The sequence below is a fragment of the Terrapene carolina genome, unplaced genomic scaffold, assembly GCF_002925995.2.
Source record: "Terrapene carolina triunguis isolate 2854851 unplaced genomic scaffold, T_m_triunguis-2.0 Scaffold69, whole genome shotgun sequence".
Classification (NCBI taxonomy): Eukaryota; Metazoa; Chordata; order Testudines; family Emydidae; genus Terrapene; species Terrapene triunguis.
The window spans coordinates 6,218,343-6,229,096 of record NW_020664420.1 but is presented as its reverse complement, the minus strand read 5'-3'; the positions used below and the strand labels follow the sequence as shown (position 1 = coordinate 6,229,096).

Below are 10,754 nucleotides of genomic sequence, written 5' to 3'. Positions count from 1 at the left end.
TTCCCACACACCTGCCTTCTTACAGAGGTTCCGAACGTGGGATTCCCGAGGATACCCTCTTGGTTTAAAAGTTCTGGTGTCCAGGTCCTGTGAACTCATGCTCCCTCTGGATTAAATCCATCCACTGACGGAGAGTGTGTACAACAATCCTGTTTATGCTGCAGACCCTCCATGATACTTATGCACTGGGTGGGTCTCCCTGGCTGAGTAGCCATGGAGGCAGTCCTCCATAGTCCCTGCCTGCCAGGCAAGGGTGTGGGAGGGCTACACCCTGACTTTGACATGCTAAAACAGAGAGGACTAGAGAAGACGTGTGTGGGAGAGGGAATGTCACAATTGGAGCCTTCCTTTCACAACTCCAATTCTAGGAACTGCCCAATAAAAGTAACAGCTACCCTGGGGGCTGCACTGCCAAGGTTGTGTGTGTGTGTGTGTATGTGTGCGTGGGTACATGTTTCATCACCTCAGCGTCTGATTCCTTGAGCTCTTTGTGGGAGTTGAGTGTTCCTCTCTTTTCTAGCAGTGCTGCTAAGGCCCCTCTATGCCCTGTGCATGTCAGACTCCCTTTGATTTTACGGGGAGTTTTGCACCAGGAGGAGCTGCAGGATCAAGCCCACAAGGGCTGGGTAATAAACCTAGGGCAGTGTCTGGACTGCAGGGTAAGAACCCTGTTGAGCTTGTGCCAGGGAACTGGGTTGCAGACCTACCACTACTGCAGGCTTCCTTTGTAGGCTCATGTAGGTCTGTGGGGAAGCCCATCCAGCTATGAGGAAATTGCTGCCCTCCCCCATAATCAGGGCCGGATTAACTTTTTGTGGGCCCGGCGCCAAACAGGCAGGAGCTAGGGAGGGGTCAGGGGTAAACTGCAAGTGCAGCAGGGCTGGGGAGGGGGTAAACAGGATCCCCCCCGCCCCTGCCCACATGGAGTGAGTACCTACCTGGTTCTAGCCCATTCTCTTTGTCTCTTTCTGCACTGAGCTGCCCCTCCTCCCGCAGCAGCAGCACAGGTTCTCTTCCAGTCCTTTGGGGTGGATGTTGGGAGTGGGAGGAGCGGAGGCTAATGTGGTTACTCCTATAACTGGACATTTAGTTTCCAGTCAGCACTGCTAACCGGACACTCAGGTCCCGTTTTCTACTGGAGTTTCCAGTCTAAAACTGGATACCTGTCAACAGGGCTGCCAGAAAAGCCTGAGGAGGGGAGAGGGGCAAGCAATCATTTTTAAAAGTAAGAGGGCTAAGCCTTAAGTGGGGGGGGGGGGGGGGGGGAAACACAAGTGGTAGGTGGGCTAGGGAGTGGAGAGGAGCTAGTGGGCAGGGCCATGTCTGCTGTACTGCCCAGGTAGGTTGGATACTGTGGGGATCAGCTGACACAGTATCCAGGGCCGGTGCAAGGATATTTTGCACCCTAGGCGAAACGTCCACCTTGCGCCCCCCGCTCCCCTCCGGAGCATCGCTTATTATAAATTTTCAAAAATGAATACAGTGGAGTCACATCTTACACGGGGGTTAGGTTCTAAGGTCAGTGCGTAAGAGGAAAATCGCGTATAGTGAAAATTACCATAAACTACAGTACACACAGTATACACTGTCTACACTAGAACAGGGGTCCTCAACCTACGGCATGCGTGCCAAAGGTGGCCCGCGAGCTGATTTTTTTTTTAAATGGCAGGCTGCAGGTCCCAGCCACCCCTGAGCCTGCTGCCGGACTGGGTCCCAGCCGGTGACTCCGCTCAGCCTCCTGCCATTCACTCAGGCCGGCCGGAGGCTGAGCGGAGCTGGCTGGGACCCCAGCAGGCTGAGCGGGCTGAGCGGGGCTGGCGGCTGGGACCCTGGATGGCAGGAGCCAGCCCACTGCTGGCCCTGCTCAGCCCGCTGCCAGCTGAGTGAACAGAACCCCAGGTCAGCAGCAGGATCAGCGGCCGCCGCGACCCGCAGCCTGCCATTAACATTAGCATGCCGTAGGTTGAGGACCCCTGTTGCAGTGTATACTGTACTTTATGGTAATTTTCACTATACATGATTTTCCTCTTACGCGATGACTTTAGAACCTAACCCACTGTAGTGTAACTCCACTGTAGTGTAAAAAAAATTTTTGGGCACCGCTTTTTGGCACCCCCAAATCTTGGCGCCCTAGGTGGTCGTCTAGTTCGCCTAGTGGTTACACCGGCCCTGACAGTATCCCCAGCCTAGGTGACGTGACAGCCAGTGGTGGATTTAGAGTTAGAGGGGCCCCCCAGCCCTGTGCTTAGCTTCATTTTGGGGGCTCCTCCTTGGGACCCAGTCAAGAAAAAGAACATTCTCTCTTATCTCCCCCTGCCCCCGTTTTTCATTCTTTTTTTCTTCATCCTCCTCCCATAAGTAATAGCAAGTAAATGAAAATAAAGTGAGGTACCTTGATTGTTCTTGTAGTCTAACTTATTTTTCTACAGACCACTTGAAAATCACGGAGGGTCTCGATGGACCACTTAATGATCTTTCCAAATATTGTAAAAAAATGTTCGGGCGCGGGGTCTGGCCAGGAGCTAGGGCGAGACAGGGTGCTCAGGATTGGGGCAGGAGGTTGGGGTGTGGAGCGCTTACCTGGGGCAGCTCCTATTTGGTTCTCAGGATGGGGGTGGGGATGTGGGGGAGGGTGCAGGAGTCAGGGCAGGGGGCTGGGGGGGTGTGAGGGGGGCAGGGGGGGGGGGGGGCGGGGGGCTGGGGAGGTGGGGGGGGTGCAGGGGTCAGGGAAGAGGGCTGGGGGTGTGTGAGGGGGTGCTGAGGAGGTGTGAGGGGAGTGCAGGGTCAGGGCAGGGGGCTCAGGATGTATGAGGGGGTGCAGGGGGCTGGGGGTGTGTAGGGGGGTGCAGGAGTCAGAGCAGGGGGCTGGATGTGTGTGAGGCAGTGCAGGGGGCTGTGTGTGTGGGGGGGGTGCAGGAGTTAGGGCAGGAGGCTCAGGGTATGTGAGGGGGAGCAGGGGGTGGGGAGTGCAGGGGTTAGGGAGGGCAGGGGGCTGGGGGGGTGGGCTGGGGTCATGGGGGTGCTCACGCAGGGGGCTGGAGGGGGTATGCCCCAATTGCAGCCCCTTCCCCAACACCTCACCCCCACCTCTTCTTCTCCTCCTCCTCCCCGGAGCGGCGTGCTACGGCTCCCTCCTCTTCCTTTCCCCCTCCTGCCGGCAAGGCTGATCCAGCTGATCGGCGGGGGGCTGGGGGGGAGGGAACGTCACACGCTGGGGAAAGGGGCGGGGCAGGAGCCAGGCTGCCGGCAGAGGCTGCCATGGAGCCGCAGCAGCCCGCAGCATCAAGCTCTGACCCCACACAGGAGAGAGCGAGGGGGGGAAGAAGAGCAGGCCGGGTCCCTTTCGACCGTGGGCCCGGCGCCATGGTGCCAGTGGTGCCATTATAAATCTGGTATTGCCCATAATCCTGCTGTGGAGTGGCTACAATACAGAAGGGTCAGCTCTGTCTCCCAGAGCCCTGATTGGTGAGGGCATGGGCAGACAGGGGAGCTGGGCCTAGAGGACAAGGTGGAAACACCACCCACTGACTTCTTGCTGCCCATCAGAGGGGAGAAATCTCTCTCCAAAACAAGGACAGGGGAGGGGGTGTGACGGGATCCCCTGGGGGGCAGCTGGGACTCTGAGACCACTGTGCCCCCTTATCTCTCCAGCCTGGGCTGTCTCTCACCATGCTTTGCTAGTGACAAGCAGCAAACCCCTCCAGGCTCTGTGATCACTCAGCCATCAGCATGTGGAGCTCCACACCCAGCTAGATTGCATGAATGCTCCCAGAGCCATTCATGAATCATAGAGAAAGGCACCAGCCAAATCCCCCTAGCTCCCAGCCTTGTACCCCAGGAATGTACCATCTTGCACTGCTCAAGACGAGCAGTGCAAATTTATTAATAAGTTCACCACTTCATCAATGGAAAGTGAATATACACCAGCCTTTGCAAACCTGAGCAGATTTACCACACACTTCGGGCAAACTCACTGGTAAAGATAAACAGTAAAAGAAGTTTATTGACTACAAAAGATATATCTTAAGTGATTATAAATGATAGGCAAAACATCAGAGTTAGTTACCAAAATAAAATAAAATATAAGCACGCAGTCTAACCTCTCAACCTATTAGACTGGGCAACATCTAGATTAAGCAGTTTTTCCTCACCCCCACTGGATATTGAAGTTCATAGTACACAGGTTTCACCCTTGAAACGTGGGCCAGTCCCCTCTGTTGGAGTCTTCAGAGTGTCCTCGTTGCTTGCAGCGTAGGTGGGGGAAGGAGAAAGGCCAAGCATGTGGGCCTGTGTTCTGTTTTATACCCTCAGTCCCATATGCTTGTAGAACACAAGTCCAGGCATGTCTGGTGGGCATTGCTGAGTCCCCAGGCAAGGTTGAGCAATTCCCCTGGTGTGGCCTTATGCAGGTGAGTCATTGAATTGTAGCTCCCTTGCTGGACAATGGTTGTTCAGCATCCACCCGGATGTTGGTTACCTCCTTTGTCATTGTTTCTGGACAGCTTGTATCTGGGCACCCCCCAAACTCACAGCGTATTTTAGTGACAACTGTACAACACATTCTCATAACTTCATATGCATTGATGATATATATATTTAGATAAAAAAATGACTTTCAGCAGATCATAACCTTTCCCTTGATACCTCACACGGCCTGCTTTATATGCAAGATCAATTATATATAAATGAGGAATATGGGGGTTACAGAGCGCTCCCCCAAGGTATAGAATGTCACAAGGGGACCCTGATGCACCTCCCCCCTGGCCTGGGAGAGAGGGTGAAGAACCTCAGTAGAAGCAGAGGTGAGGCGGCGGGGGACGGGGACTGAATGGAAGAGGGGCAGTGGGTAAGCTGATCAGAGAGAGCCTGGGTGGGAGCAGAATTATTTACTGGGCAGGAGATGGGCAGATGTGGGGGTGAGAGCTCCTGCAGCAGGAGCTGAAAATGCCTTGACTCAATACATCTGGATGCGTGAGCACCAGTGACTGGCAGCCAAACCCTTTGGAGCTGGGCAAGGGGAAGTTGAAAATCAAAAGACAGACCGAAAGAAATGCGACTTCAGGTTTTCTTTATTTTTTAACCTAAACTCCTGATTGGTGGTGTCTGGCTCATGACTTTTGAGAGCTTGAGGTTGCCAACATTGCTTCTGTGGCCAGTTCCAGGGCAGAAGATGCCCTGTTTGGGGCAGAGAGGCTGGGGCTGCTGGTAATATGGACTTCTGTGACAATGAGGGTCCAGACATCCCAAAGGGAGAACCCCAGGAATTAACCTGGGGCAGGGAGTGTAAAACCCCAGGAATAATCAGTTACATCAACTGATTACATGTGGTGATATTGTATTATTAAAATATCGCAGGTAACTGTGTTAGTCTGTATCCACAAAAACAACAAGGAGTCCGGTGGCACCCTAAAGACTAACAGATTTATTTGGGCATAAGCTTTCCTGGGTAAAAAACCACTTCTTCAGATGCATGGAGTGAAAATTACAGATGTAGGCATTATATACTGACACATGAAGAGAAGGGAGTTACCTTACAAGTGGAGAAACAGTGTGAACAAGGCCAATTCAGTCAGGATGGATGTGGTCCATTCCCAGTAATTGATGAGGAGGTGTCAATTCTGGGAGAGGGAAAATTGCTTTTGTAGTGAGCCAGCCACTCCCAGTCCCTATTCAAGCCCAGATTAATGGTGTTAAGTTTGCAAATGAATTTTAGTTCTGCAGTTTCTATCTCTGAAGCTTTTTTGTTCAAGTATGGCTACTTTTAAATCTGTTATAGAATGTCCAGGGAGACTGAAGTGTTCTCCTACAGGAGAGGTGGGAAAACTATGGCCCGCGGGCCACATCCGGCCTGCGGGACCGTCCTGCCTGGCCCTTGAGCTCCCGGCTGGGAAGGCTAGCCCCTGGCCCCTCCCCTGCAACTACGCCACTGCGCGGGCAGCGCTCTGGGTGGGGGGGCTCTGAGCTCCTGCTGAGCAGAGCAGCAGCATGTCTAGCTCCGGCCTGGCAGTGCGACTGCCATAAGGGGGCCGGGACCGGGGCCGGGGCGGGTTGGATAAGGGGCGGGGTGTAATGGGGGGCAGTCAGGGGACAGGGAGCAGGGGGCGGTTGGATGGGGCGGAGGGTGTGCGGGTGGGGGGGTCAGGGGACGGGGAACAGGGGGGGTTGGATAGGCGTGGGGTCCCGTGGGGCCTGTCGGGGATGGGAGTGTGGATAGGGGTCAGGTGACTGGGAGCAGGGGGATTGGATAGGGGTTGGGTCCCGGGGGGTGGTTAGGGGCGGAAGTCCTGGTAGGGGACGGTTAGGGGACAAGGAGCAATGGAGGTTGGATGGGTCAGAGGTTCTGAGGGGGGCAGTCAGGGGGTGGGAAGTGGGAGGGGGCTGTTTGGGGAGGCACAGCCTTCCCTATGCAGCCCTACATACAGTTTTGCAACCCCCTTGTGGCCCTTGGGCCAAAAAGTTTGCCCACCCCCGTCCTACTGGCTTTTGTATGTTACCATCCCTGATGTTTGATTTGTGTCCATTTATTCTTTTACGTAGAGACGTTCTGGTTTGGCCAATGTACATGGCAGAGGGGCATCGCTGGCACATGATGGCATATATCACATTAGTAGATGTGCAGGTGAATGAGCCCCTGATGGTGTGGCTGATGTGATTGGGTCCTCTGATGGTGTCGCTAGAGTAGATATGGGGACAGAGCAGGCAACAAGGTTTGTTATAGGGATTGGTTCCTGGGTTAGTGTTTCTGTGGTGTGTGAGTAATTGCTTCAGGTTGGGGAGTTGTCCGTAAGCGAGGACTGGCCTGTCTCCCAAGATCTGTGAGAGTGAGGGATCATTTTCCAGGATAGGTTGTAGAGCGCTGAGGATGTGCTGGAGAGGTTTTAGCTAGGGGCTGTATGTGATGGCCAGTGGTGTTAACAAACCTCATTGCCTACTCTGGTCTGATGAAACTGTTCTGGCAGTCTTTGTTTCTGGGGCTTATTCCTGCCTCCCAAAGCATAGCCGTGGGAAGTAGCTTTGCAGGGGGTGCCCCAGCACCCCTAGGTTTTATGCGGGGCCACTGACCCCGCGCCCTGCTCCCCAGCCACTGGCTCTGCACATAAAACCTGGGGATGTTTCCTGTGCCTATGCCCTGCTCCTGGTCCTCCGCCCGCACTGTGCTCCCCAACCCCTCATCTCACCTGGGGCTTGGGTCCTGGGTAGCGGCTCCACCTCCGCTCCCAGGCCTCTGCTCCCAGGGCCCACGCCACTCCTGGCCCTGTGCCTGGGTCTCTGCTCCTGGGGCCCTGGCCGCTGGCCCAGCTTCCCAGCTGTTGGCCCTGTGCCCGGGGCCCCACGTCCAGCTCCACAGCTGGGGCTCTGCTCTTGGCCCCACACATGGGGTCCCGGCTGCTGGTGCCTGCCTGGGGCTCCGCTCCTGGCCCCACGCCCACCCCCAGCTGTGGCCTCGGCCCCCTTTCCCCTGTCTGGGTCCCCCCCTCCCTGAGGCACAGCCCTGCTCCCAGCCGGGGGGTGGGGGAGGGACAGGAGTAAGGGGGCTGGCTTTCAGCACCCCTACTACTAAAAATGTTCCAGTGCCGCTCTGACCCCAAGGGCTGTGGAAGGGTCCCAATGGGGTTCAGGCCAAGTCAGAGGCAAGTGGAGTTCTCAGGCACGGGGCATGGGATCTGGGAAGCAGCCTGGGTCTCTGACACGCTTCAAACCAAACACACTGCTTCAGGTAGAATAAACAAATAGATTTATTAACTATAAGGATAGATTTTAAGTGATTATAAGTCAAAACATAACAAGTCAGATTTGGTCAAATGAAATAAAAACAAAACATGGGGGTGCTGGGTGTTTCCCTGAGGTACAGAGAGTTACCGCAAGTGGAGTTCCCAGGCATGGGGTGTGGGATTTGGGAACCACTTAACCAGCCTGGGTGGTTCCTGCACTTACGGTACTTCCCTAGGGATAGATTCCTGCCTCAGCAGGCAGAGCAGGCTATTTCCTCTCACCTCCCACAGCACGCAAAGGACTGGAGTGCTACCAAAACACTGATCTCTGTATTCTCAGAGCCAGCTGTGTTCCTTGCTGGCTCTGTGCCCACTCACACTCAATGACTGTCAGTGCCTTCACTCGCCTCTTGAGATTGGGGGCAAGGGAAGAAGTGTCCCCCTTCTCCTGAAGGAGGTTGGATGGTTGTTAAAGAACCGCCAACTGGCAGCAGGAGTGGTGATGTGGTGGGTGACAGAAGCAAATACTAGTTGGGGGAGTCACAAATTTCATTGATGTGGGATTATTGTCTGGGATGGGATGCAGAGGTCATTTATGTGGGGTTGGGAGCTGGGTGAGGTTTCAGAGGTATCTGACAGTGTAGCGGTGCAGAATTAAACTGATGTAGGACGAGAGCCAGGGGGGAACATGTGAGACTGAATTAGGAGACACACAATTGGCATCCATGTTTTTCGGGAGGAGATGGGAATCCTTTTGTCATCAAGCAGAACTTGATGCAAACATTCTAATTTTATTCAAATGTAACTTTTTACTGTAGCTGGGGGGTTTTGTGATGCGATATTGACAGCTATGGGGGCTGTGTAAGGAGTAGGACAGAAAACGCTCAGAGTGAACAGCTCCCTCATACTGGAGACATTTCTCACAATCCCAGAATTGCTCATATTTCAGTGTCAAAAAAATGAGAATGCAAAAGACAGCTTGAAAACTCGCACAATTTGTGAACTCCGAGTATAGTTTATTTGGTATAAATGACACAGAGAAACGTAACAACGTAGCTTCAATAATAAGGTAAGTTACTTCTGTAAGTAAGGATGGAGCTGTTCGTTATCCTGGGAAACAGTGACAAAATAGGTACGTGTAGATGCAACAGTGAATGGCAGGGATTCCTGGATAACATTTCTGTGATAACTTGTCTGAAATTAAAGTCTGTCTAATATGTACAGTGTGGAGTAGACTATTTGTCATAGTGAGACAAATGGCACTTCTGTATTTGATATATATCGTCTAAGGCACAATTCACTATAAGCGACATATAGGATCTTATGAATGACTTAAGAAGACACATTTCGTTTCTATTTTTTTTCTGATTGACTTGCTTCAGTATTGCTATAATAACCCTGATTCTCAGCTGGTATAAACTGAAATAACTCCGCCAAAGTCAATGTAACGAGGCTGATTTCCGCCAGCTAAGGATCAGGCCCTTAAAATGTATGCTCCATATAACTCTCTAGATTTTGCAATATCAATGAAATCCGGTCTTCGCCTTTCCTCTGTGGTTTTTACCTTCTCTGGTGCAGATTCCCTTGACAAGGTAGATTTCAGTTCAGACAGTGATAGCTAACACTTTCCATAGGAATATAGCTGTACAGAGAAATATAAACATACGCATCCTCCGGACAAAATATGACCCAAACCAATATCCATTGAAGGGACCTGTTGACTTCAAAGAGAATTGGTTTGGACTCTTATGCCCTGATATTAAGGACCTCATCCTGGCCTCCAGGCCTGCAGGCACAAAACTGTGCCATCAGCTAACTGCTCACGGCTGCAGGTGCGAACACTAGCACTTGGGCATCTAATCATTGCTTTGTGTGGCACCGCTGTAATTTAGATGCAATTAATTGCAGATGTAAATTTGCACGAGCACAAATAGCGTCTGAGTTGTAAAACCAAACCCTAAATATTGCATCCGGCGTTGGTTACAGTCTTCTAAAAATCTGGCAAGCCGCTGAGTTTTCTGTTGCTTGTCTTCACATATAACTTACTTCTCCAAGCTCTTTTTAGTCTATTTGCTATCTTTACGATCACTTCAACAATGTGCGCCTTTGGAAAAAATGCTGTGACTAAACAGAGAAGGAAAATGCATATATGAAACCCTGAAACCTAGATGTGCAATTTTTTATTAACACCACAAAATGCTGTGCAGAGCTTTAGCAAGTAAAGCATGGCAAACGGTATCATTTTTCAAGTGATTTTTGAAGCATTGTTCATATTTAAATATTCCAGTTTGAAAAATCAATAAAAAATTTGCAGGAAAATACTGCCTGGTCACCTTGAATATTTCTCTTTTGGCGCTTGACTTACTTGCATTCACTTTCAAGGCCTTTAAGAGCTTATCCCCACCCTACCTCACATCTTTCATTCAGTTTCAAGATGCTGAATCTTGCCGCCAGTCGGCCCAAGGTATCAGCCTTCATTGTTACATTTTCCAATACCTTTGTGCTCTCTCCCATGTGGCCCCCTCACACCTGGGAGAAGCTCCTCATAGACACCCACCAAGTGTGGGGGAGCAGGCTCAGCCCAGCAGCAGGATCCAAGCGCAGAGGGACTTAGTGTGGGGGGATCCAGGTTGGGGTGAAAAAGTTCTCTGTGGGGCAATCTGGGTGCGGGCGGCTCAGTGGGAGATCTGGATGCACAGAAGCTCATTGGTGGGTTCCAGGTGCAGGGCCAGTGGGACTCTGCAGGGGATCCAGGTGAAGGTGTTTGTGGCTCAGCGGGGAGGTCTAGGTGCAGGGGAGGTGGGGTTCATTTGGGTGGGGGTGCAGGTGGTTGGGACTCGGTGGGTAGGGTGTCTGGGGGGGCTCATCGGCGTGGTACAGATACAGGGGAGGTGGGGCTTGTCAGGGTGAGGGTTCGATGGGCCTGCTTAACAGGGGAGCCCCAGCTTCTGCCAAGGGGATACCGCATGCTGGGCTCCAGCTTCCCCCCTACCCCCGCTTGCCCCATCCCCTTCTCTTCCCCATCCCATGCCCCTTCCCCAC

General features: G+C 52.6%; 1 protein-coding gene across 1 annotated transcript in view; it reads right to left on the bottom strand.

The window, feature by feature from the left end:
- Positions 1–9,458: 9,458 nt before the first annotated feature.
- SLC14A1 (solute carrier family 14 member 1 (Kidd blood group)) overlaps positions 9,459–10,754 on the bottom strand; it is a 52,883-nt gene continuing 51,587 nt past the window's right edge. Inside the window, exon 11 of the mRNA XM_026649215.1 lies at positions 9,459–9,498. Within this exon, the coding sequence (XP_026505000.1) occupies positions 9,459–9,498 (40 nt within the window). The remainder of the gene's footprint in view (positions 9,499–10,754) is intronic.